Source organism: Meles meles, chromosome 9 (genome assembly GCF_922984935.1).
Source record: "Meles meles chromosome 9, mMelMel3.1 paternal haplotype, whole genome shotgun sequence".
NCBI lineage: Eukaryota > Metazoa > Chordata > Mammalia > Carnivora > Mustelidae > Meles > Meles meles.
Window position 1 is genome coordinate 104,123,004 of NC_060074.1, and position 27,215 is coordinate 104,150,218.

Consider the following 27,215-nt stretch of genomic DNA (forward strand, 5'->3'; position numbering starts at 1 on the left):
CTCCCCCATCTAAAGAATGGAGCAGATCCCAGTCACCTGGCAGGGGCCAGTGAGGCTTATGGCGGGGGGTGATTTAAATGTGGCCCGGCACCGGCCTGACGGTGGGACCTCAACCAATGTCCTTTGCCTTCCCTCATCTTTCCTCGAGAACCAAGACTCGTGAAACAGAAGGGAGCAGGCTGAAACACAGTGGGAAGGGAGGGGTGGCGAGGGCTTATCTCTGCGGCTGACCGCAGTGCGTTTGTAGATGAGCCTGAGGTCAGTGACCCCCACCTCTGCCTTGCAGAGCTGTGACTCTCCCAGTCTGAGTCTGTGAGTCGCCTCGGCGGAGTCCGTCCTCCGCCTACCCCCTGCACCAAGTGAGCTGAGTGTGTACCACCCAGCAGAAGGAGCAGCGCGCGGAGAGATGGCGGCCGAGGCCTCGGGGGCACAGGATCCCTCCACCCCAGGCTGTGGAGAGTCCCCTGGCATGAAGGACAGGACCTTGCACCCGCCATCAGGTGAGACAGACATGGGGATGGACCAAGCAGAAACGGGGCGGGGGGGGGCACGGTGTGAGCACCTTATCATGATTTCCCCCCTCCATGTGACCCCTGCCTGGTGGGATTTGCTTTTCTCGGTGATGCCTGGCTACAGGGAAGGGCACATCCTTCTCCCCAGCCCTCCGTCCCCTTCTCAAAATTACAGCAGAAGACGTGTTGTGACCTTGCTCTTGCCGGGAAAGGGTGGTGGCTGCGGAGGGGGAGGAAGGACTAGTCATGGCAGCACCCAGATGTTTCCTATTTAGTTTGCTCACACAACTGGCTTTTTCCAAAAGCAGCTGAAGATAGCTGATAGCTTGATTAACGACAAGGCTTACTGTAAACTTGACACCAAAAAAGTCACGGACTATGGGAGAATAAAGCAGAACTTAAGAATATTCAATGAGGGTCATATAGTCAATGAGTATGGGTCTGAGTATCCTAGTCACCACGGTAAAAAGAGAACTAAGATCAGTTATTGGAAAGGAGTAGGCATACTCATCTAACATTTTTCTTCTTGAAGCTTTACATAATAGGCATTGAGTGTTGTGAAGGGCAGGATCATTTAGTCCCTATTTACAAAAATTCAGAAGCAGATTAAGTCAGGCCAGTTTGGCTAATAAGAACCCCTGGGAAAGCAAAGTGCAGTATTTTTTTTTTTTTAAGATTTTATTTATTTATTTGACAGACAGAGATCACAAGTAGGGAGAGAGGCAGGCAAAGAGAGAGAGAGAAGGAAGCAGGCTCCCTGCCAAGCAGAGAGCCCGATGCGGGGCTCGATCCCAGGACCCTGAGACCATGACCCGAGCCGAAGGCAGAGGCCCTAACCCACTGAGCCACCCAGGCACCCCGCAAAGTGCAGTATTAAAGTGCCACCCGCCAAGGCGGAGTGTAGCCTGGACTAGGCTTCTGATCCTCAGCCTTGGCCCAGGAGTTCAAGGACTTGCTGCTTTCCTGGGCACCCTAGACCAGGGCGTTCTCAAAACTCGACAGTGCCCATAATCTCTGGCGGATCTGGTTAAAATGCACAACTGATTCGGGATGTCGGGGGCGGGGCTGGGATTCTGTTAATTTTAAACCCTCTCTGAGGCTGTCACACGCACCACCTTTGGAACAAGGGGCTGAAACCCAGATTTCTCCAGCTGTGTGCCTTTTGCAAACTCCCCCAACTTAAAGGTGAAGTATGTTCCCGTAGACCCACAAGGAGGACCCGCTTCTGGGTTCATTGAATGTTCCCTGGAGTTACTGGGGCAGCTTCCTACATTCTCATTGGCCGCTGGTGGTCTGGTCACAAGCCAAGACACTTGACGTTACACAGCGAGTTAAGTGCCTACTATGTGCCAGTGAGCTCCCTTAGAGGAACGCTTGCTCCCACCCACCCCATCCCCCGCCCGTTATTCACACTCCCCGTTTAGTGCTTGCCTTTAGAATCTTCTCCACGCTCCTCTCCTGGCCACAGTTAAATCTCCTGGGGATACACAGATCATTACACTGAGCTCAGAGCACTTTTCCTCTCGGGAGGGCTCACGTTTCAACAGAGGACTGGAAGAAGGGCAGCCTTACGCCAGAGCACTAAGCTCCGGGGTACTGAGCTGGGGCTCCCAGGGCTCTGGAAGGCACCTTTACCATGCCATACAATATTGGTTCGAATAAGGTGCCAAGTAGAGACCGTTTGTGAACTTCAATCCTAGGCCCCAAGCACACTTCTGCTAGCTTGCCTCCCCATTCCGTGCCTCTTCCTCACAAACCATTCCTACCATGGGCTGCTGCCTCAGCTCTGGGTGGTTCCCACACGGTTTTACCCATTGGGTCACCACTGTGGCAGAGAAATTCCTTCATTTGCCCAGATCACCGTCAGGATCGAGCACCAGAATTGCAGCCTCATTTCCTCCCTCACGGGAAAGAGAGGGAGCAGCTCCCTGTGCCCAGAGGCTTGGAGCACCCTCTAGATCCCGGAGGGCCTGGCCCCCAGCCGTCAGAGTACTGAGCACATGCTTCTCGTGGCCATCTCCTCACAGTCAATTAGGGTGTTTATTTTGTGAAATGGATGTGCTCTGTCCTAGCCTATAAATTTTGGATCAATCCAAGAAGCTGAGAGGGCACAACGTTCTTCTCTCTGGCCCAAGAAGGCGGTGAGCCTAGATTCTCTTCCTGGATGCTCTTGTCTTCCGAGCCAGAGGGCTAGCCTCGTCTTCAGAGAAAAGGGCCATCTCAGGAGGCTGGCACTAGGGGCTTCATAAAGAGCATACTGGGCAACTCTAGGCCCAGACATGCTTCTGTGCACGTACTGGACACTTCCTCTGTTCCAGTAACACGCTGGCTCTGGGCTGGTCAAGAACCATGGGGGGAGTTTCCCAGAGACGCTGAGGGAGGTGAAGAACGGTGAGAATGGGAGGTGCACTCACTCAGCTACGTGCACCACACCGGGCACTGAGAATACAGATGTCAGGGAGGCAGAGCTAGCTCCCGGGGAGCTCACATTTCTGTGGGAGCAGACAGTTAAGACACAACCAACGGGAAAAGTATGCTTCACGGCATGTTAGGAGAGAAAGCTTTTAGAAAGCAGAAAAGAAATAGGACACGGTACCTGGATGGGGGATGGGGGAGGATGGGGCGGGTCTCATGGAGATGACGCTATTTCTGCAAGGACCTGAAGGAGGTCTTTCACACCTGAAGGAGTGCCACCGGGACACCCAGGGGCCGGGCAGAGGGAACAGCAAGGGCTGAGGCCTGTCTGAGGACCCTGCCTGATCTGTTTGAGAGGAGGAGAGGAGGCCACCAGGAGAGGATGGCGTGTGGGTGGAGCAGAGAAGTAACACGAGCTGCCAAATGTCTGGAAAGAACGGCTCTGACTGCTCTGCCCTTGGCCTGATGAGACGCGAGGCTGGCACAGAGGAGGTGCTCAGCCAGCGTCAACGCGCTGGCCTCCCCCCCAGGTCCGGACGACGCTCCTCTGCTTCCAAGAGTTTGGCCCTCAAAGGATTCAGGAAACATCTCCCAAGCCCGCACCCACACCAGACCCCTTGACAGATAAGCTGCTCCCAGTCCTGGTGGCGGATACAGACTCTCAAAGCACCAAGGTCAATGGAGTAGGTGGTGCTCTCTCCACTTACGCTCTTGGCCTACAGCAGGGCGTTCACCGGCCTCCCTCCCTGTCTCCTTCAGGCCCCCGACGTTCTCTTGTAGAAGTTCACGCTCCCCTTCGGACGCTCCTCCCTCTGTAGTACTGTGTCAGGACAGCCTTTGTCTCTCTCTCTCTCTCTCTCTCTCCAACTCATGGGAAGCCCCACGAAGAGCCCCACCAAGTCTCTTTGGAAGGATGCTGGATGGATCCAAGGGTCCTTCCAAGAAGGCTGGAACACCTCTGAGTGCCTCCATTTCTCAAGTTCAATCTCCTTGTGCTGCTCGCTAGCACTGCAGGAAGGATGCTCAGAGATTGCCATCAGCCAGAGATACTTAAAAAGCACCAGTGTGTGGGGGCGGTGCACCAGAGGGGGTGAGGAACAGGCTCCTGTCTTCTAAAAGTTTACAACCCACTGGGGCAGCAACTCACCATCCAGGGGTGAGGCATTGGGCTCCCGCGTCCCTGGCACATGGGATATGGTGTGGTATGGCAGGCTTCCCCGAGTGGGGAGCTCTGAGAGGGTGTTGCCCTGGGGCGGGATGGAGCAAAAGGAGGCAGGAGGGAATCTGGGACTTGCAGAGAGCTGCGGGTGGAGAGGATTCTAGGCGGGAGGTGAGCAAGCATAGGTATTCATGGGTGGATCTCAGGGAGGGTAGAGACCCTTCCCAGCAGCATTCCCCACCACTGTGGGGGAAGGTCAGAACACTGCCTCTTCGCCCTCTGTTAAGCTCTCTGGGGTCCATTTGTAGGGCCCAGTCCCCAGAGTCTGGCCTCCAGGCTCAGATAACCCTCACTGGGGCTTATCTCTCCTGCCCTGCTGGGCTCCTGGGAATAATCTAAAGGCGCTGATGGAATATGCCCCCCAGGCATTTTCTAGATGGAGTCCCAAGGGTCTGCCCCAGTCAGTCTCCCAGAAGATGAGGGACCTTAATGCCAACGGTACCCTGCCTAACCAGAGCCCCTACCTCATCCCCTATAAAGGGAAGGGAGTAAGTCAGCAGCGCCCAGCCGTGAGGTGAGGTTGGAGGTGAGAAAAGGCTTCAGAAGGGCGCACAGACCTCTAGAAAGGCACCCCAAACATGTGTGCTGTGCTGTGCTGTGATGCCACCCACAGGGGGCAAGGGAGGGCAGCAGGCAGTGTCCGGGCCACCTTTTTTCAGGGGCAGGGGAGTGGGGGGGCCTAGGAGGTCTGGACAGGAAAGCAAACCCCGGGGTCCCCAGCAGCTCCTCCTAAGCGCCCTCTGCCAGCTCCCAGGTCTTGAAACCCGGGGACAGTGGGCGAGGATTAAAGCTCTACCCCATGTGTGGACAAGGGACGGAAAAGTGCCAGGACCACAGTGCCTTGGATGCTGCCTTGATGAGAAGGGGTGTCTGTTGCCTGCTGCTTCTGTGGCAGAAAAGAAGGAAGCAGTTTCCAGTCTGACACCTCGGCCCCTTGCCATCTGTGCAAACCTGACCAACCAGTTACCCTCGATTATAAAATGGCAGTGGATTTGAGGTGTCCCCCAGATTAAGGAAGTCACCCTGGCCTCCACGCCCTCATTGTCCCGGATAAGTGGCAGCCCGGAGTCCTGCACACTTCAGCCCCGGCGGCAGGGAGGAGGGGACGCAGACCAGGAAGTGGGCGGGCTGGCTCTGAACGTCGGGCCGGGGGCGGAAGGTCGGCGGTGGCCGGCTGCAGGGCCAGGCTGGGATGGGGGGCCCTGCAGCTCCCCGATTGCGGCCTTGGGGGAGGTGGCCGAGGCGGATAAGCAGCGGCGGGCTGGCGGGCGGCCACCTCCCCCGCAGGTCCGTCCCCGCGGGCAGGCGGGGCGCGGGGAGAGGAGGAGCCTCGGGGCCGGGCCACCGCCTCCAACGCGGACCTTCAGCCGCCGCCGCGGCTGCAAGCGGCGGGCCGGACTGGTGAGTGACCCCTCCGCAGCGTCGCAGCCGGACTGTGGGCTGTGCCCCGCCCGGGACCCCCGCCCCGGCGGCTCCCCGCTGCGCCCCCCGCCACCGCCGCTCGGGGCCCCGGCGCCGCCACGCGTCTGCAGGCGACCGGGGCCGCGGGGACCGAGCCACCACGTGCGCCCGGCGGCAGAGAACCCGGATCCCCGGCCCCCCACTTTGCCCGCCTGCCTTCCCCCGGGGACGCCGGCCGCGTGCGCGGGGCCGGAAGGCAGGGCCAGGGGCGCTCCGCGGGGGGCGGGACTAGGGAGAGCAGGCGTCGCGACCCAGGCTGCAGCCTTGCGGACCCGCCGAGGGCACGGGTCCCGGGTCCCCGAGGCTCTGGCCGGCCGGTATCCGGGGAGGGCGGGGAGCGGGGGCGGGACCTTACCGTCAGGCCTCCCATCCGCTTCACAGCCCCAAGCAGAGCCGGCGAAAAGGGCGGGGGCGCCCGACCTTGAACTGGAAGAGGCCAGGCTGACCATTGCCCGGTCTTGCCCGGCAAACTTAACCCTCCTGTCCATTTTCCCGAAATTTGGGGGCAAGGGTGTGGTTGGAACTTTTGGGCACTCTGGGTAGATAAAGGGGAAGGTACTGAGCTAATGTCGTTTTGCGGGCCAGGAGGCCAAAACACAGGAGAAAATGCGGGCAGGTCGTGCTGGAGCCCTGGTGGAGGGCACAGAAAGGCCTCCCAGGTGTCCAGGGAGGCTTCGGAAACAGGCTCCAGAAGCGGGGTTCTGGAAATAGCCCCAGGGAAGTATTTCTGTCCATCAGGGTGCAGTGATGATATAATTAATAGCAGACATTTAGTGTGCGTTTATCTGTGCCAGACAGCTTGCTTTGCACACACTGTCCCAGTTAATCCTCAGGGCAGGAATCTTGTTCATCTTGTTCCGGATGGGGAAACTGAGCCTCAGAGAGCATGGGTATTTGGCAAAAACACACAGGTAGCAAGTTGCCGAAATAGGGATTTGCACCCGGGTTTATCCGACTGGCGAGCCCAGGGGAGCCTGCCTGTGGGACAGACAGGACATGTTCTTAGAGTGGCAGCGCGGAGAAGGCGGTGCTGGGGTCTAGGATAGGCACAAGCCCAAACGGTCTCACGTGGATGTGTCCCTTCAGTCACCTGCATGGTTTGTTAAAAACACAGATGCCTAGATCCTCCCCACGTCTGACTGAATCTGAGTCTGCGTGAACCCCCTGCACCCAGCCAGGAGCACCTGGAGGACTGTCTTCCTCATCTCGGAGCCTGTCGCTCTCCCTCCTGGCCTACGGAAATGGGGAGGGAGGGGTGATGGGCGTGCAGCTTGGAGCAGGTGTTTGATCATCAACTGATGGATAAATGGCCTTAGTGGAGCAAGGGGCATCCCTGGGGTACAGAAGGGAAGGAGACCTTGAATGATGGGCCAGCTGGCCTTAGCCAGGCAACCTAGGAGGATGGCCTGGAGTCAGCATGGGGTGACGCTGGCCTCTGAGTCTGCAGGAAGCTCAGTCCAGGCCACCTGTTTCCTAGAGAGTTAGACAGCCAGTCCCATGCCTGCTGCCTTCCCTAGGACCTGTGAGCGCTCTAGGACAAACAGGTGAATTGTCCTCCCATTCATGTTTCCTGTCCTTGGCCTGTGGCCCTTCCCTCCTTGCACTTATCAGAGTACTGGGCAGGGCTCCAAAATAGTTAAAAAGTGAGAGTTAATGACTATAGTGCAAAGCTGCACACCTGAGCCGAGGAGCTGGCAGACCGTAGCTGAGAGCCTCTGGCTTCACAGTCCCATAGAACAAGTTGGAACCCCAGCTCTTTCCCATGTGACTTTGACCAAGTCCTCACAACTCCCTGCACTCCCTCCATCTGTAAAACCTTGTAAGGACGCTGGGCCTGATACACCTGTAAGCCAGTGACGATGATGCTTGCCTGGGGGATTAGCTGTGTCAAGTGCTGAGTTTTAGGAGCGCAGTAAATTAAATACCAGAGCCCACCCTCTTCCCCCAGGGATTTGAGCGTTTATCAGCTGGGGACCTTCTAGGTTCATTGCTCTTCTAGTCCCAGCCCCCTCAGTTCCGTAGAGAAGGTGGTTAAGGCCCAGAGAGTGGCTTCTTCTCTGTTGAAAAGCTGGCCACGGGCCCATGCCTCAAGGCTCCCTGCTTGTTGTCCTGGCCAGAGTCTTCCAGACTGGGAGAAAAGTCTGTGCTCCTGCTTCATTCCCTGGCCAGTCGGCCAAAAGAACATCTCGGTGGCCAGGGTGATTTTCAGGCACACTGGGAAGGGCCGGGGAAGCAGTTGATTCAGTGATGTCCGGGCTCCCTGGGGCTGGATCTCCCCCGCTTCCTGCCCTCCCCACCCGTGTAGTGGCTACAACTTGCTTGGCGGGTTGGTCCTGGCTGCGTCAGATGGGCACTCCATGAAATTGCTTCCTGGTCCCTGGACCCAGATTGGGCTTCTTGCTTTAAAACAAAGAAGTTTGCCTTTTTAAACAGTATTAAAACCTAAGGTCAAGCAGCCTCTTTTCCTCCCTCCTGGGGGTTAGTGGTGGGATGTGTGCCTCTTTTTCCCACTCATATTCTGTCTTTGCCAGCACAGCCCCAATCCAGGAGGCTATGGGAGTTACGGAACTTGGAGGTGGGAGAGAAGAGGTGGGGATGGGCCACTCTAGGTGGTTTTCAAACATTCAGCTGCAGAATTCTCCCTTCCTCCTGCTGCCCTCTGCAGCTGGGCCCACCAGCCATCCAGGCTCCTCAGACCTCTGCACATCTGCCCTTCACGTCCTTGGCGTGTCACGCCTTGGATCACACCTGAAATGACAGTCATCATCCTCGAACACTCAGTACCCCACATGCCAGGCCCTGGGCATGAGCTCACTTGAACCTTCAGCTCTCTTGGGAGTTAGATAATATTTTTCTCCCGATGGTATAACCTTCCCAAGGAAACACTAGGCTTCAATCCAATCTTCCCCCAAAACTTGAGGCTCCTAACTACTCCCTATACACGCTTGTCCAAATTCTGCCTCATTTATTCATTCAACAAACATTTCCCGGAACCAACTGGATGCCAGGTACTCGAGAGGGAACCGGCTAGGGGTGAGCGGGCTGTCGGGCAGGATCGGGGACTGCTCAATCACGCAGTATCACAAAGGCCCTCATGGTCACTTCATCCCAGGGCAGAAGGCTTCCCTCCCCCTCACACGTGGAACACGGTCACTGGACAGTTAGTTGCACAGCTGTTCTGATCAGCCTGTTCTCCTCAGTCACCACAGTCACCTGGCAGATCGTGGGACAGGTGGGAGCCAGCTGTCCTGCGATCAGGCAGTAACTTCTTCCACCTCTCTCTCCCGCTTCCTGGGAGCCAGGCGGGATGTAAGCAATCACGTTCTTAAGCCTTCCAGAGCTATCCCATTAGGAGATTCAACTGTAGAAGATAGAGCCCCGAGATATAGAAACTCAATCACAGGGAAATGTAAAGGCATTTAGGGACTGGGGAATGGGGCAGTCTCCGTTCGGGGTGGGGGATGGGGGGAACAGCAGGTCTCCCAAAGCCGGGGTGTGGGGATCTCTGCTGGATGACCCTTGACTGTCACGTGTGTTTGTGGTATGGCCATCAGGGTGTCAGGAGGGTGGGCTCGGGATGTCCCAGCATGCCTGGCAGTCGGGGCGAGGGTCTCTCTGAAGGTCAGTTATTCCGGGCTCACAGTGGGAGGGTGTTGGCTGCGACATGGGCTCTCCGGGTGGAGTCTGCGCCAAGACAGGGTGACATGTGGCATCACTTAGGGTGGCCTTTTGGAATGCGAGGGGCCTGTGCTGGGTCAGGGCTGGGGAGCCAGTCGCCACTGTGCAATGAATCAGCCCGGACCAGAGGTGGGACTAGGCCTCCGGCGGTTGGTCCATGCAGATGGCTTCCTGCTGGCCAGAAGTACCGGAACTGGACTGGAAGGAAGAGAGCCTGTGCTGGGCGGGGCAGCCAAGGGTTGTGCTGGGGTTGGGGACTTCTGTCCAGGAAAGTTCTGCCCTCCGGGTGTTCCTGGACTGGAGAGCTGACAGTGACCTGTTGTGTGGTGCCTGTTGGGCCTGTCTGTCCTCCTGTAAACTTTGCTCCCGTTCTTGAGTGTCTGATCCGCCAGGGCTGTGTGTGGCAAAGGTAGAACGGAGCTCAGCGCACAGCCTAGGGCTCACTGACAACCCCAGGACAGGGGGCTGAGCGCTCACGGACAATCCCAGGACAGGGGGGATCACAGCCAGCCTGGAGCTCAGCGCACAGCCTAGGGCTCACTGACAACCCCAGGACAGGGGGCTGAGCGCTCACGGACAATCCCAGGACAGGGGGGATCACAGCCAGCCTGGAGCTCTCAGAACCACGGGCATGTCCCTGTGCACTCACACCTGGAGCGTTTGCTTTTGTAAGAAAGGGTGAGGTCCGGGGATGCCTGGGTGGCTCAGTCAGTGAAGCGCCTGCCTCAGGCTCGGGTCATGATCCCAGAGTCCTGGGATTGAGCCCCGCGTCAGGTTACTTACTCAATGGGGAATCTGCTTCTCCCTCTCCCTTGGCTTGAAGCTCCCCCTGCTTGTGCTTGCTGTCTCTCTGATAAATGAATAAATAAAATCTTGAAAGGGAGGGAGGGAGGAAGGATGGATGGATGGATGAGGTCCTGACAGTACAGCTTCTCCAAGGGGATGGGAGACCACCCAGAAGTTTGAGGAGACAGAGAACACGGAGCTCACCCCAGCTACTGAATCGGGGGTGCTGGGGCTGCCCCAAACCTGCAGCGTAAGAACCCCCCTGGGCCCCACAGGCACCTATGCACTCCCAGTGAGCAGAATACCATGAACAGAGGTGGGGATACCTGGGGGTACAGGGCACCAGGTCACTGCCCTTGGGGAGCCTACAGTCTCACTGGGAAGCTGAGTGACCATCCAGAGTAGCAGCAGGCAGCAGAGGGAGAAGATTCTGGGGTGGCAGTCAGTGAGTGGCCCACAGCAAAGCACAGGAAAGGTGTAAACCAAAATGTGGTTTGGGGGGCTTTCACGTTCACTGTTTAACTGAATGATCAGAACAGAGAGGGAAAGGCATCTGGGCAAGGCCACACTGCAATCTGTGCGCCCTGGTCTATGCTGGACACAGGGGATTCAAGAATACCCCTGCCTATGGGAGGTCTCTCTCTGGCCGAAGAGACAGGACACAGACACAGCAGTCAGACGACCGTGCAGCCCCTGTTCTGCCACTTGGAATAACAGAGTGACCTGCCCAGAGCCGGGTGGTATATGTATTCTGGTTCTCAAAATGAGCAGGGTTACTCAAAACCTCCATTTTCCAAGATCACCAGTTTTCAACCAAGTGGAAAGCTGTAGAATATACTTGTCCTAAGACTGGACATGGTATAATTAACTTCGATGATTAAAAAAAGACTCCAAGCCTCTGCCCTCCCTCTGGTCTGCCAGCGTGGCCTCTGGGGTCGCCAGAAAAGCCATCAGCAGGAGGCAGGCTCACGCCCATCATCCTGGCTTCACCCTTGTGGCGGCGCGGTCTTCTGTCTGTGGGTCCTTCTGTCTGTCCTTCTCCCCACTGTGGGCACTGACTAACAAGGACGACCATGGAAGCTTTGTCGGCACAGAAACTCTGAGAAAATGATCACGAAGCCAATGCCAGCCACGGTGATTGCTGTAAATTACCCCCACGGCAATTGACAAATTGCCGCTTTCTGCAGCCATTATGTTTGGCTTTGTAACCCGAAGAGTAAACGCACCTCCCTCTCTCTCTCTCTCTCTCTCTCTCTGTCTCTCTGTCTCTCTCTCTCTCACACACACACACACACACACACACACACACACACACGGGGAGGCAGCCTCCACCTGGCCTAGATGACTTTTATTCACTATCAGCATCCTGGGTTTTGCTGCCTGTCCTGCCTCAGTTCCTGTGGCCAAGACACTGGAGTCTGAGCCACTCATTATCCCCAGTGAGGTTTCCTCCCCAAACAGGAAGTATCAGCCAGAACGGCTCTCTTGCTGTGCACTCTGTAACCGGGCGTCAGTCACTGCTCCCAGTCCAGGAGCTGGTCCCCGTGGCCAGGAACTGGAGTGTAAGCTGAGGGGGGCAGTAGCCCAGCGGGTCCCTCGCCTCTGAGGGTCAGCCCTGACTTCAAAGACAGAGTCAGGCTGCCCATACATCAGAGGGAGCCCTAAGCAAGAGGCAGTAGCCTGGATCACAGCGGGGTTGCCGGGGGACTCAGGCTTCAAACGCTGGCATTGTCCACATGTCACAGCAGCCTGCTGTCGGTAAGTCTGGGCAGGGCACGGATCCACGGTGGCATGGGATGGCGTGTGGGCTTCTCCCCCACAATGCCGCCAACCCCTGGCCTGCTTCCTTGTGCCCCAGCATCTCAGGGAGTCTGAAGAATTAGGGCTTCGCAGCCTCGGTGCGGGCACCCCTGATTTGGAACTGGCCGCAAAGAACACAGCGTCATGGAGTTCTTGCCAAAGTAAAGCGGGAAATGTGATCATCCATGGAGTCAGGAACCTTCCTGCAAAGTAAAGGGTTTGAGGATTTATAATACATGGTGCCTTTGGTTAGTAAGAGCGATGGCTTTGTGGGTTCTGGTGTATTAAAAAAAAAAAAAAAAGATGTTTACAGTGCAGGTCTGTGAAAGGCTGGCCCATTGGGAACTGTAAATTTTACTTACTGGTAACCATTTCTGGGTTGGTTTAGCGCAGACCTGCTGCTGTAAGTAATCGCACCGGATTTTTCTAGAATGATTAAGAAATCTAGATGTTTGTAAAGAGCCCTATAAATTATTTATTCGTGTCTTTTTTGCAGAGCGGTGTGGGGATAGACCTTTCTTTTTTTGTCACACTAAACTCGCTGGCATGTGTACTTGTGTGTGGATTGGCTTGTGTGTGTGTGTGTGTGTGTGTGTTTGCGTGCGTGCCGAGCTTTTTCTGTTCTCTTTTGTAGGAATCGTCAGCCTTTCTTTTAGAAATATAATGATTTTTTTATGATGTCTAAATAATGATTCCAAGCAGTATTACAAGAAATATAACAGTAAAATGTTTGTAAGAGTCCATCAGAAAGGAAAAATGGCCACAGAGAACATAGAAATGGACCAATTAAGATGTGTGCGGCTGTAACCCAGCTTTAAAACCCGGATTTGAGACTGGCATCCTTTATCCTGTCCCCCCACCCCCAACCCTCAGGTCAGCCCTAAAGGATCGGAGAGTGGGGTGCCTGGAGTCAGGTGGAGCCTTGCTCTTGCCTCCTGAACCCCCAGCTGGAGAGAGGGAGGGCCTGGGACCCGAGCTGCTGTGGTTTAGAAGCTAGGATAGAGGGTGGCCCCGGGTTTGCAGAAATAGCTGAGAATGAAAGGCTGGAAAGTCCGAGTCTGGGCAGCGCAGCAGGGCAAAGGAAAGCCACGAGGAAGGGAGCAGACCACCCCAGAGCCCCATGTGACCAGATGACCAGCTATTAGTCACTCCTGCAGCAACGAGCTGCCCGGCCTCACTACCCTAGAGGCAGCCAGAGTCCTGGAACCGGCTGGGACTAGGGCCAGAACCAACTCTGGGACCTTACGGAAGTCCTAACTGGACCTCAGTTTTCTCATCTGTAAAATGGAAGTAACGGTAGCCGTCCACAGGCCACACCCCGAGAGTACAAGTCCAGGGTCAGATCTGCATGGTGTGAGTCTGCCACGTCTCCCCGTGCCTGCTGTTCCATGATTGCAGGTGTGCTACGTGTCAGGCCCAGGCTAGATGCTGGGTTGGGACCGCCCAGCACGGACCTTACTGCCCCGGGGAGGCCCAGAATTTCTACACGATGTGGCTTTAGGGGCTGTCACATGGAGGGAAGGGGGAACCAGGGGACTTCCCTTAAGCTGCTTCTCTTTGCATACTAAGTAGCCTGCTTTTTACTTGGATTGTTCATTTCAGATTCATAGGACAGGAACAGAAACTGTTACTCTTTTACCTGCATGGGAAATGTGAATTATTTCTCTCAAAGGGAATTAGTTTTAATGTCAACATTAGCACCTGGGTGCGGGGTGACAGAGACTGGGTGGGGGGGGATCCAGGACCTCACCACCATCCACCCCTTGGACCTCTAAGGGAAAGTACCCACCATTGTATGCGGGTCCTATCTTGGTACCCCTTCAGAGTCAAGAGGACTGGGGTGGGTGGGAAGGTTCGTTCTGTCTCGAACAACAGGTATTGTGAGGGCTTCATGGAAAAGGTAGCCTTTCTGCTGGACCTTGAATTTTGTCATTTGGAGGGAAGGAGACTTCCAGGCAAAAAGATTACATCTGTGTCCAGAAAAAAGCATGCGGTGTGAGCAGGGAGGCCACAACAGGGCCTGGACACCCCTGCTTCTTGGAGACTGGGCAGACCATCTCGAAGGGTTATTCCCCCCACCAAACCCCCTCCAGACTCAAAAGCCCACAGGCCCTGGAGCCATTGACCCAGCATTCCTGAAGGCCTCTTCCGTGGGTACCCACATACCAGGCTGTACCCTGATAGGGCTCACAGCTGCTATTTGATTTTCTACTTCGGCCAGCGCTGCATGAGTCTCTTTGTGCATTTCTGTTTATTTTCAATGTTGAAACTCATCTGTACATAAGTCTTCTGTGTGATTAAGTGTATCGAATAGTGAAATGCCTGACCAGGTCTAACAACAGGATCGGGGCCGTGGTAAGGGTTAGAAAGTCGTGATATTTAATCACCACTGGGTGTAAGAGGGCCCATTAGGTTCGGAGGAGAACAACCAAGGACTTCTGAATATGCTCTGCCCCTAGGTACAGAAACTAGCGGTTGAGTTGTTCAAACCACAAACATTAATTGAGTACTTAGTCGGTGCCAGGCCCTGGGCTAGGTGCTAGGGACATAGAAATGAGTATGAAGTGGCCCGGATCGATGGAAAAGCAAACCAGCGTGTCCCGTCAATGGTCCCATGCCAATGCAAAGTAAGCCCAGAGTGTGAGATCCCCTGTTTTAAGGGTCTGGTATGAAGTCAGGAGGTCTCCCAAGGCTGCCTGGACCAGCCTTTTGAGCTCTCAGGGATTTTTGCCAAAGTTAGAGGTCTGCACAGAGCCAGCCCATGGTGGGTGGGTGGGAAGTCAGTGCAGGACTTTACCCACATTTGGAGACTGGTGGCCGACTTCAGTGTCTCTTGGAGCCCAGAGGAAGATGCTGCAGAAGGACTGGGAGGGTCTGTCCGAGGCTTCTTTGAGAAAGTGTCCCATTGGCTGGACAAGCAGGAGAAGCATGCATCCATCCCCAACCAGGCCAGTGAGGCAGGCTGAGTTCCTTGGCCAAAGCCCCTGGAGCTGCCCTGGTTTGTCTTAGCTGCTTATGCCCCTTTCCCTGCCTCCACACCTCCTTCTGCCCAGGAATAGAGGGCTCTAATCTCTGATTCTGCACACCTACACCGTGGCAAGGGGAGAGGGGTTCGGGGCTGCCACAGCCCATGAGACCCATCTGGCCCCGGGCTCTGTGGCTCCAGGTATCCCTGGAAAGCAAGAAGGCACCCGAGCCCAGACGCTGAGACTGCGGATTCAGCCGCCGCCGCCTGAGAGCCTCCAGCCTGGCTGGATGAACCAGCCCATAGGGAGCTGGCTGCCCCCACGTGCCAGCACCCTGACCTCACTGGGCAGAGATAAGCCACTCCCTGGCTTCCACAGCGCCTGGGCATGCCCTCGTGTGAGCACTCTTCTCCTCACCACAGGCTGTAGCTGGCCTTTCCTTAAAGAGCCCCAAGAGGATAGACTGTTTTCTGGCCGCCTGCCAGAATATCTACTGGGGACATAGTAGGTTTTCAGGAAGTAAAAAATGAGGACATTTTTCAGGATTGGTAGGGCCAACTATTGTGTAACACTGCACAGGTTGTGCACTGCACAACTCCAGAAGTTACTGTTCACGTGGATTACAATGTGGGTGGGGCCCCCTGAGGTCTGGCAGCATGAAGACCCTAAGGGCTTGAGTGTCTTCTCTGCATCAAGCCGCTAGCCTTGGTGCTGACCATGGGGACTTCCCCCTTCCACTCCTCCTAACCAGCACGGACCACCATCCTGCCTGTGTGAGGGCCGTGGGTGGTAATGAACTGGTCCACTGAACACTTCTTCCTGGCCTCGCTGTCAAACTGAGATAGCGGAAGAGCCCCGGATGCTGAATCAGGCCATCTGAATTCTTGGCCAGCCAGTAACAGGAAGATGTCCCCAGTCAAGGTGTTGGGGGCTCCTGGGTCCCCAGAATCTGTATGGGGACAGCCCAGTGCTGCCCTCTCTTTACCCTCCAGCTGCAGTGGGTCTGGTGACCCACGTGTGGGAGGGGAGGGGCCATGGGAGCACTTCATGGACAGTTTGCCTCATGGACTCGGGGAGTAATGTTTCCATGGCCCTGACCCCCTTCTCCCCAGAAGGATCCAGCTCTGGGTGGCCAAGGGGGCTGCAGGGGTGAGGCATAGACACCTGACCCTCAGGGCTGGGAGGAGCACAGGGAGAGAGCACTGGTATGAGGAGTCCCAGGGGGGCAGGGAGGACTTACAGAGGAGGCAGGTGAAGAACTGGGCCTGACTATAAAAACCCAGGGAAAAAGTCGAACCTGGAGTGGTTCACCCTTCACACAGCACCTTTTGCAAAGGTATCCTGCAGTCATTTTCAAAGTGTGGTCCTGGGAGCAGCAGCGTCAGAAATTCTGGGGATGGAGCCCAACAATGAGTTTTAGCAAGCCTTCCAGATGACCCTGGTGAGGCTCAGGTTTGACCCGATAGGGATTGGGTGCTGACTAACAAAAGTGAGTTTGATTCAGTTCCCATGCGTGAGGAGCTTAGAGTCCAGGGAGAGGGCAGATGGGAGAGAGAGCAATGCGGTTAGTGGGAAAGGGGCTGCTCTCAGGGCTGTGGAAGCAGAGAAGCAGCTGGTGCAGGTTTGATCCAGGAGCTGGGGGTCCCAGTGAGAAAGGGGGGCCTGGGGACACCAGTGGCATGACGACCGTCATGGGGTGGAGCCGGATGTTGGGACTAGCCATCCTTGGAGAGCTCAGGAAGTCCACAGCCCAGTCCCAGACCACTCTGGTGCCCCACTTCTGACCCCAGCCTCTCCCTCTTGTCCTCCCCCTGTCCCTGTTCCACCGGCCCCTCTTCTCCCCACTCCCTGAACCCCAAAGAGCCACAGGTCCCTCCCTGCAATTGCCTTTGTGGGAAATGTGTGCATAGCTCCAGGCCATTATCTCAGAGCACATTTTTAGAAAATTTCAGAGTAAATTTTTCCATTCAGCAGAGAACGCCATGTATTGATCTGTGCGCGTCTATTCCTGCTTTACACAGAAGGTTTCAAAAATCCTGGACAGAGAGGAACAAAATGAAAAGGGAGTGAATTGACCAGGTTCGGATCGTGCACTTCGCTGATCCGTATAATCCTCAGAAGTCTCCTTTAAGTGGGTAATGTTACTCTGTAGTACAGATAAGGAAACCGAGGCTCAGAGAGGTAAAGGGACTTGCTGAGGCCACCCCGCAAGTAAGTGGTAGGGCTGCATGCAGTCTGACCTCAGCTCTCTCTGAGCCTGTGTTCTTGCTGGCCTGCCTTGCAGTTTACCAAGGCCACTGAACCTGCATAAGTCGGAAACATCCAGCTGTTTCCTGAGCCCGTGTTCTGATGGCTGCGCTCAGGGGAGCCAGCCTAGCCCACCCAGACAGGCTCCCAGTGACCCTGATGGCACCCCAGGGCTGCTCCTCTCCCTCATTAAGGAGGGGATGCATTTGGTGGGGGAACGAGGAACAGATCCAACCTAGTGCTGGCAGATTCTTGGCTAGGTGCTAGTTTCCAGCTGTGCGTCCTTATTTATAAAAACCCTCTGCCATTGGCGAGAGTAGCAGAGGATGCTTCCTTACCCCCTCTCATTGGCATGCATCGGCTTTGTTCAGGGATGCATCCCGGGAGCTGGAAGGGCGGGCCTCAGACCTCGGCACCTTCCTCGTGTGCTGTGCACCATGGCCCTCCGTGGCTTGTCTGCTTGCGTGGGTTGGAGCTCAGAGCGGGAGCTGTAGGAACAAAACCTGCAGGGTCTACCCAGAAGCCAGAGGACCAGCCTGTGGCACTGCTCCCCTCCAACAGTTATTAATAGTGTTGACGACACACTTACTTTTCTAGCGGTCACGGGGCCGAGAAACTCAGATATATGGGACACAACCAGGGAGTAACTTAGAACCGCCAGCACTGTATCACAGGATCCATGCTCTAAGCTCGTGAGGAGGCCTTGGATTCCCATACAAAGCAAGTTTACTCTTTGTTCACACACATCAGGCTGTACTATCTCAAGTTCCTTTTTTTCTTTTTTAGGTTTTATTTATTTGTTAGGGGGAGAGTGAGAGAGCACGAGGAGGAGGAAGCAGCAGGGAGAGGGAGAAGCAGGCTCCCCACTGAGCAAGGAGCCTGATGCAGGACTTGATCTCAGGACCCCGGGATCATGACCCAAACCCAAGGCAGAAGCTTAACCAACTGAGCCACCCGAGCATCCTTCAGTTTCTCTTTTTTTGAAATAGCAACTTCACTGAGCTCTAATTCACCTACCGTACAACTCTCCCACTTCAAGTATATAATCCCGTGGTTTTTAGAATATTCACGGAGTTGGGCGGTCATCACCACGGTCCATTTTAGAATCCTGTCATCACCTCCGAGAAGAAACCCTGTACCGTGAGCGCTTTCCATACCCCCACAACAGCCCCCTCTCAAGGCAACCACTAATCTACTTCTGTCTTTGTGGACTTGCCTGTTGTAGGCATTTCATATAAATGGAGTCATACAGCGTGTGGCCTTTGTGACTGGCTTCTTTCATTTAGCCTAGCGGTTCCAAGACTCAGGGTTCCCTAGCCCCATAGCCGTGCTACGTTGCTGTTTGTTGCTGAATGATCCTCTGTTGTGTGGCAAGAGTATGTCTGGTTTCTCCATTCTCCAGTTGGTGGACATTGGGTAGTCTCTGCGTTTGGGGAAGTATGAATAATGCTACCAGGAACGTTGGTAGCATTATTTTGTGTGGACAGTGTGCTTTCAGCTCTCCTGGGTGTTTAACTGGGAGTGGGATCGCTGTGTCATAGAGAAATCCTCTGTCCCACCTTGTGTCGTAGAGAAACCCTCTGTCCTAACTTCCAGACTCTTTCACAGTGGGTACACTTTATTTTTTTTAAAGATTTTTATTTATTTATTTGACAGAGGGAAAGAGATCACAAGTAGGCAGAGCGAGAGGGGGAAGGAAGCAGGCTCCCCGCCGAGCAGAGAGCCTGATGTGGGGCTCGATCCCAGGACCCTGGGATTATGACCCGGGCGGAAGGCAGAGACTTAACCCACTGAGCCACCCAGGCGCCCCGTGGCTACACGTTTTATATTGTTGTTATGCCAACATGGGCTGTGGGTTCCGATGTGTCTACATCCTCACCAACACTTCCTAGGTCTGCCTTTGTTAATGAAGCCATCCAAGGGGGTATGAAGTGGCCTGTCATGCTTTAATTCGTGCTCCCTGGGGGCTCATGAGGCTGAGCATCTTCGCGTGTTCCTCATGGTGATTTGTGTATCTTCGTGGGAGAAACGTGGCTCCAAGTCCTTTGCCCGTGGTCATATAAGTTACTTGTCTTTTAGGTACCGAGTTGTAAGAGTTCTTTATATATTTGGGAGCAAACTCTGTTACCAGATCAATGATTTGCAGTTTTTTTCTCCCATTCTGTGGGCTGTCTTTGTGCTTTCTCAGTGGTGTTTGGCTGGTACTTCTTGTCCACAGCAGGACCTGGGAGGACTTTAAGAGGCCAGTAGGCAGAGAGAGAGCTGTGATCAATGTCCTGACAACGAGGGAGGATTTAAACCTGTAAACTTATGAAAGGGTTTTACAAAAACGAGGACAAAACTCAAGGACATTCCCTCCTTGCAGTTTGGGGTGATGCCAGGGTGCTCACTGAGGATCTGACTGCTTCTCTTGAAATACGCACTGCATTTTGGAAGGATTTTTGGTCCCCAAGGATAAGCAGAGTAAGTTTTGAAGCTGTGAGATCCAGGATGTTTGCCTTTCTTCAGAAATACACATGAAACCTCCGTGATGCGCCCAGCACAGGGCTGGATTGCAGAGTTAACAGCTGTGCAACCGAACGTGGCAGCGTCTCCCTTGCCAAAGCTGACAGGAGGGTATAGCAGCTCAGTGAGCCTAGGAGCCACCAGGCGAGGACTCGCAAGTCCCCAGCTGCCGAGCAAGACCCCGGGCGTGTGCGGGCCCCCAACCATCCCAGGAGGGAACCTGGGCAGTTATTGGTGCCTTTGGGCTCAGGTCTCCCGGATGGGTGTGGGCTTCCCAGGGATTGTAAAGGATCATTCCCTGGGGCCAGCAAGAATACTTAGAGTTTCTTTAAAGTTAGCCTTATCCTTTCACATTTATCTACATTGACGTTTATGTTAACATAGTATTTATTCTGTGTATAACATTATACAGCACAAATTACGTTTATATATTTATCTTACAAGTAAACATAGCAGTAATAGGAGGAATGTGTCTTCCCCCCAACCCTCAAATTTAATTTTACTGACTAGATAAAACCTAAACAAAGTTAGAAGGTAACGGGGGGCCTCTTGAGATTAAGAGCTGTACCCTAGTTCTTTCTGGGTCTCCAGGGACAGCTAGGGCCAGAGATGTTGGCTTAAGTCAGCCTCTGCATGGGAGAGGGTGGAAGGCACCCTAGCCCGCCCACAAGCCACCTCTCCTGCACCCAGCTGCAGGGTGCCACAGCCAGCCACCCCACCCTCGCCACCCCCATGTGACCCCTCCCTGACCCCTTCATGGACAGGGACTGCTCTGGCCACGTGAGCCTGAGGGTTGTCCACTGCCCTCACAGAAGAGGCTGTCAGGCTGTCCGTGGCGTGACTGGCCACCGTTAGTGGCCTGCCTGAGAGCAGGCAGGAGCGGGCGGGAGTAGGCAGGAGCAGGCAGGCAGGCCAGTGGACCCCACATGGCCCCCAGCCACAAACACAGCCCATGCCATGACCTTGCCGGGAAGTGGGAGGAACCAGGCAAGCCTGGGCAAACACCCAGAGGGGATGAGGACCTGTGGTCTGTGCCAGTTTCTGCACAATAGAGCCTCAGTGTGAGTTTTGTCCGCTGCTTGGTGGGGGGTGGCGGGGGTGGGGCACGCAGGCAGGTGCACCAGCATGTGGGTCTGTGCACACAAGCACAAGCCACAGCAGGCCCCAGCCTGCCCTCCCCACTCCAGCTGTAATTTGATCCCCTCCCCCCTCCCTCCGCCAGTTCCGTAAATAGAACCACCAGGGAGCCAGGGCCCAGCCAGGATCAGTCGCTCTTAGGGCCCCGAGGACAGGACGGGAGACAGAGCTCCACTGGCCCCACGCCACCCCCCCATCCTGGGCCTCTGGGACTTGTACCACCTGCTCTCCCTTCTCTGGCCTTCATGCCGGCAGCAGACCCTGTGCTGGGCACCGGGAAGGCAGAATTTTGGGAGGCGGCCTGTGAAGCCCCTCAGAGCACAGTACATGCACGCGCACACACACACGCACGTCATATACGCACACATACACGCAAGCACACGGGTCAGAAAACCCAGCTCTGACCTCTTGCCCATTAACTCCGTTCATCCTCAGAACAACCTTGGAGGAAGTATAAGTAACGCGTCATTTAAAGGATGGGACTGAGGCACAAAGGGTTCTCCCCAGTAACCCCAGCGCCCCGACCAGGGTAGCTCTGTCCCTGCATCGGAACTTGTAGTGGCCGGAGCTGCCCCTGGGGTGGGAGGCCTCCCAAGACAGCATTACAGCCGGGCACTTTCCAGTGCCAAGGATCCAGTCTTGGTGGCAAGAAGCACTTAGGGATGCTTTGTGTTTGGTTTCCATGCGGTCTATGACTGAAGGCAGGCCCCTAAGTGTGGGACCATTAATACTGTGGGAGGGAACTGCAGGTGATTTGGCGCAGCCGCTCAGTTAGAGAAGCTGCCCAGGGAGGCTCAGCAACACTCCACTATCCCACCACCAGGTCCGGGCACAGCCAGGACCAGCCCCAGATCCGCCCCCCAACCCCAGCCCCTGCCCACGGCTTCCCTGTGCTGCAGCTGCCTTCACCCCGGCCTCTGGAAGGGAAGCAATACCGAGTCAGGTTCTGAGCACAGAGCCACGGGAACCAGCCCCACATAAGTCCTCCCCACCTCCACCTTGGGGTTCTCAGTCTGGGGTTCAGCATGGACGAGATTCAAAGTCTGGCTGTCACCGACTTCCTCCATTCGGTCTAGTTTGCCGTGAGGCTGTAAACCACGAGGGTTTCTCCCCTAGCCCACCGAAGCTGTGAATGCCAGGAAGCCCTCCCTGGTTTCCCCTTGGGATGCGGTGTCTACTCCGGGGCTCCGTCCTCTGGCACTGTGTCCAGTCGTGGGTGGATGCGTCTTACAGAATGTCCCACACCACACACATGCGTGCACAGTTGTAAACCATCCAAGAGTGGGGGCCATGTCTTTCTCATCTTTATTCTCGCTCTCTTTTTTTAGATTATTTATTTATTTGACAGAGATCACAGTAGGCAGAGAGGCAGAGAGAGAGAGGAGGAAGCAGGCTCCCTGCTGAGCAGAGAGCCCGATGCGACGCTCGATCCCAGGACCCTGGGATCATGACCTAAGCCGAAGGCAGAGGCTTTAACCCACTGAGCTGCCCAGGCGCCCCCTCTCATCTTTATTCTCTTAAGACAGTTCAGCACATGTGTTGGGAGCAAAGGAGACACTTCTGGTCCAGAGGGACCTCCATGGGACCCTCCGAATTGCTAGCAGACATGGAGAAGGTAGTCTGGGGGCTTCAGGGTGGTTATGCCCCCCCCCCACCCATAAAGGCAAGCCTCACCCCAGGGCAGGTGTCTTCAGGTGGCCGATGCAGGGATGGGGGAAAGCCCCTGTGGATCTGTCCCAGCCCTGACTGACCGCGGGAAATGCTGGGGTCCCCATGAGGGGTTTACATTCAGCTTAGCCAAATCCCCCATGCAGGCCTGGGAGCTCGAGGCCACCGGCAGAGCCCCTGTCATGACACTCCCCACTTTCCCGGGGCTGAAGAGGGGCTGGCAGGGCTTTCTGCGTCTTTCCTTTGCCTTGTCCCTGCTACGAGTGCCTTGCTGGCACGAGCATCTGCTTACGAATACTGAGCCACACCCGCTGAGTGCCACGCTGTTTTAAGTGCTTTACATATAGTGACTGACTTATTCCCACAACCTCCCCTTAAGGAAGGTGCTGTGATTGTCTCCCTTCGATTGCTGGGGAGATGGAGGAGGCACGGGCAGGCCCACAGCCACAGCTAGCGGTTGGCAGAGTCAGAAGTAGAACCCAGGCAGAGTTGGGTGCCGAGGGTGGCCTTCCATGGACACGTGACTCCAGGTCTGCACTCGAGGGATCGTCGGGAGCCCCAATGGCATCTGCAAAGGCTAGCTCATCACCATTTGGAAAAATATCCTTGTCCCCAGAACAAGGCAGAAAATGCTCTCCCGTGTTGCAGGGAGGTACTGTGCCCATGAGGGCATAGAGTCGAGTCCCCCCATGAGCAAAGCATGTCCTCTGACTCTTGGAATGGACAATCAGGGCATCCCCTTCTACTGTGACCCCCTCTTCTCAGCCACAGGGTCCCAGCTCTGCCACCCACGAGGGATCTCTGGACAGCTCCTCTGTCCGGACAATAGGACTCTTGGCAGAGGGCTCTGCAGAGGCTGGCAGACCTGCATCCCATTCTCCTTTCCCCATTACCCTCTCTGCTCCCTGGAGCAAGTTCTCCAACCTCTCTGAGCTCAGCTTCCTCCCCCTTTAAGTTGGGGAGAATCATAGTACCTCCTTGTGGGGTCCTGTGAAGCCTAGACAACCATCGCTTGTGGAAAGGTCTTAGAGAAATGTCCGGCATGTGATAGGCATGCGTGGTGTTGCCTTGTCAGATGTCCAGGTCACAGTTTTCCAAAACCTTTCAAGATCGCATTTTCTGTCATCATGGAGCTGAGATCATGATCTGCATTTGCAAGGGTAGAAGCTGGGGCCCAGAGAGGCACAGGGGCTCGTCTAAGGACACACAGCTGGTCCGTGACCGAGTCGGAGCACAGCCTCCTGGTCTGTGGAACCCGTGCATTAGGCCCCAAACCCACCAGTCACATCTACAGCCCTCACCCACGAGACCGCTGTGGAAAGTGGGAAGAGGGGGTTAAGCCATCCCTGCTCTCCATTGGTGGCAGTGGTCTTACCCCTTCTTTGCCGAGGGCTCCCATGGGCCCTCGGTGGTGAGACCCCCGGACTTCTACTCAGAATAATGTTCTTACAGAAAGGGGGAACCCTCTTAACCTGTTGGTGGGAATGCAGACTGGTACAGCCACTCTGGAAAACAAAAAGTTGAAACTAGAACTACCCTAGGACCCAGCAATTGCCGTACTAGGTATTTACCAAAAGGATATAAACGTAGTGATTCAAAGGGGCACCTGCACCCCAATGTTTACAGCAGCGATGTCCACAACAGCCAAAATATGGAAAGAGCCCAGATGTCCATTGGCAGATGAATGGGTAAAGATGTGGGGGGTGTGTGTGTGTGTGTGTGTGTGTGTGTGTGATGGAATACTATGCAGCCATCAAAAGGAATGCCATCTTGCCGTTTGCTATGATGTGGATGCAACTAGGGGGTGTTATGTTAAGTAAAATTAGGGGAAGACAAATACCATATATTTCACTCATAGTAGAATTGAAGAAACACTAGATGAACATAGGAGAACGGAAGGACAAATAAGATGAAAACAGGCAAAGCATAAGAGACTCTTAACACTAGGAAACAAGTTGAGGGTTGCTGGGGGGATGGGGTGACTGGGTGACAGGCATTAAGGAGGGCACATGATGTAATGAGTTCTGGCTGTTGTATGCAACTGATGAATCACTAAATCCTACCCCTGAAACTAATAATGATAATGATGATAAAAACACTTCCAATGTCAAGCAAGAAGATGTTAGTTGAAAAAAAAAAAATGCTCCTACATGCACAGAATAACATCGGGTTACAAAGGAGACCAGTTACAGTGAAAAGTAGTTCCCAAATGTTTTTAAATGTGTCATAGTAATAGACATGCTTCTTTATGAATACATTAAATAACAACATCTAACGGCTGGTGTGATATTTACTGTCATTTTATTTTTTTATTTTCCCCTACCCTTACTGAAGTTTGATTGACAAAACTATATACTTAAGGTGTGCAGTGTGACATACACAAGTGAGTCATGTAGTATTTGTTGTTCTGTGTTGGCTTATTTCACAAAACATAATGTCCTCCAGGTTCATCCATGTTGACACAAATGTCAGGATTTCCTTCTTTTTTGAGGTTGAATAGTATTTCTTTGTGTATATATACCACGTTTCCTTTGTCCATTCATCACCAGTGGACACGTCCCATTGTTTCCATATCTTGTCTACTGTGACTGATAACGCCGTGAACGTGGGGTACAGATATATCTCTTTGAGAAAGTGATTCTTTTTTTAAAAAAGATTTTATTTGTTTATTTGTCAGAGAGAGAGAGAGAGAGTACAAGCAGGGAGAGCAGCAGGCAGAGGGAGAAGCAGGCTCCCCATAGAGCAAGGAGTCCATTGTGGGACTCTATTCCAGGATCCTAGGATCTTAACCTGAGCCAAAGGCAGACGCCTGACCAACTGAGCCACCCAGGCGTCCCTGAGATAGTGATTCTATTTCCTTTGAATACATACTTAGAAGATGGATTGCTGGATCCTGTGGTATTTCTCTTTCTAATATTTTGAGGAACCTTCATACTGTTTTCTGTAATAGCTGCACCAGTTTATATTCCCACCAACAGTGCACAGTGGTTCTCTTGTCTCCACATTCTCTCCAGCACTTACTATCTTTTGACTTTTTGATCTTTCTGATAATAAGTCATCCTAACAGGTTTGAGGAGAGACATCAGTGTGGCTTAGATTTGCATTTCCCTGATGACTAGTGATGTTGAGCATATTTTCGTATACTTGTTGGCCATTTGTATGTTGTCTTTGGGAAAATGTCTATTCAGGTCCTTTGCCCATTTTTAAATGGAATTATTTGTTTGGGGAGGGATTGTCTTGTTTTCTTTCACTTACTTTTTTTTTGTGTGTGGGGTCTTTAGGGTTTTCTATATGTAAAATCACATCAGTTGCAAACAGAAACAAATTTTACTTTTTCCTTTCCAATGTGGATGCCTTTTCTTTCTTTTTTCTTAGCTAAGAGCTGTGGCTAAGACTTCCTATGCTGTGTTGAATAGAGGTGGCAAGACGGGCATCCTTGTCTTTTTCCTGATCATAGAGGTAAAGCTTTCAGCTTCTTACCAATGGGTATGATGTTAGGTGTGGGCTTGTCATATATGACCTTTATTATGTGGAGGTGTACTCCTTCACTATGAATGGAGTTTTCATCACAAAAGAATGTTAATTTTGCCAAATGATTTTTTTTCATGTGTTGGTAGGTTCACATGATTTTTTATCCCTCATTCTGTGGATGCGTGTCACATTTATTTATGGTCTGTATATGTTGAACCATCTTTGCATCCCAGGGATGAATCCCACTTGATAGTGGTATAGGATCCTTTTAATGTGCTGTTGGATTTAGTTTGCTAGTAATTTGTCAAAGATTTTTTTCATCTGTGCTCATCAGGGATATTGGCCTATAATTTTCTTCTCTTGTAGTGTCCTTGTCTGGCTTTGGTATCAGGGTGACACTAATTTCATAAAATGAGCCTGAAAGTGATCCCGCCTCTTCGATTTTTTTGGAACAGTTAGAGAAGGGCTAGCATTAAAAATCTTCTTGAAATACTTGGTGGAAGATTTCTTATTACTGATTCAGTCACCTTACTCATTATTGGTTGTTCAGCTTTTCTATTTCTTCATGATTCTGTCTTGATAGATGTTAGGTTTTTAGGAATTTATCCATATCCTCTGGGTTGTCCAATTTTTTGCCATATAATTGTTTGATAATTGTAGTGGTCTCTTATGATCTTTGGTATTTCTGCGGTATCAGTTGTAATATACCTTTCATTTTTTATTTGGAGTCTATTTTTTCTTAGTCTAGCTAAAGTTTTATCAATTTGGTTTATCTTTTTTTTTAAGATTTTATTTATTTATTTATTTGACAGATAGAGATCACGAGGCAGGCAGAGAGAGAGAGAGAGGAGGAAGCAGGCTCCTGCTGAGCAGAGAGCCCAATATGGGGCTCGATCCCAGGACCCTGGGATCATGACCTGAGCAGATCCTTTAAAGGCAGAGGCTTTAACCCACTGAGCCACCCAGGCACCCCTGGTTTATCTTTTTAAAAAACCAGATCTTAGTTTCGTTGATCTTTTGTATTGTTTTTCTAGCCTCTATTTCATTTATTTCTACTCTGATCTTTGTTATTTCCTTCCTTCTGCTAGAACTTTGGAATTGTTCTCTTCTAGCATCTTGAAGCGTAAAGGTAAGTTGTTTGAGATCTTTCCTCTTTTGTAAGATACACATTAAGGTACAAACAATCCTCTTAGAACAGCTTTTGCTCCATCCCATAAGTTTTGGTATGCTGAGTTTCCATTTCCATTTGTTTCAAGATTTCTGACTTTCCCTTTTGATTTTTTTCTTTGGCTCATTGGTTGTCCAAGAGTTTGTTAGGAGGTTTTTTTGGGGTATTGAGTTGGATACATT

At 53.4% G+C, this 27,215-nt stretch overlaps 1 protein-coding gene across 3 annotated transcripts in view; it reads left to right on the forward strand.

Moving 5' to 3' along the window:
* Positions 1 to 294: 294 nt before the first annotated feature.
* STEAP3 (STEAP3 metalloreductase) overlaps positions 295 to 27,215 on the forward strand; it is a 49,506-nt gene continuing 22,585 nt past the window's right edge. Inside the window, exons 1-2 of one of the 3 annotated variants that reach the window (XM_046019014.1) lie at positions 5,425 to 5,547; positions 25,770 to 25,853. Coding sequence is in view for 2 of the 3 variants with exons in the window: in XM_046019012.1 (XP_045874968.1) it covers positions 407 to 500 (94 nt within the window). In the remaining variant the exon portion in view is untranslated. Of the gene's footprint in view, positions 501 to 5,424; positions 5,548 to 11,691; positions 11,830 to 25,769; positions 25,854 to 27,215 lie in introns of those variants that run through there. The other 2 variants (XM_046019012.1, XM_046019013.1) reach the window with 2 other exon arrangements.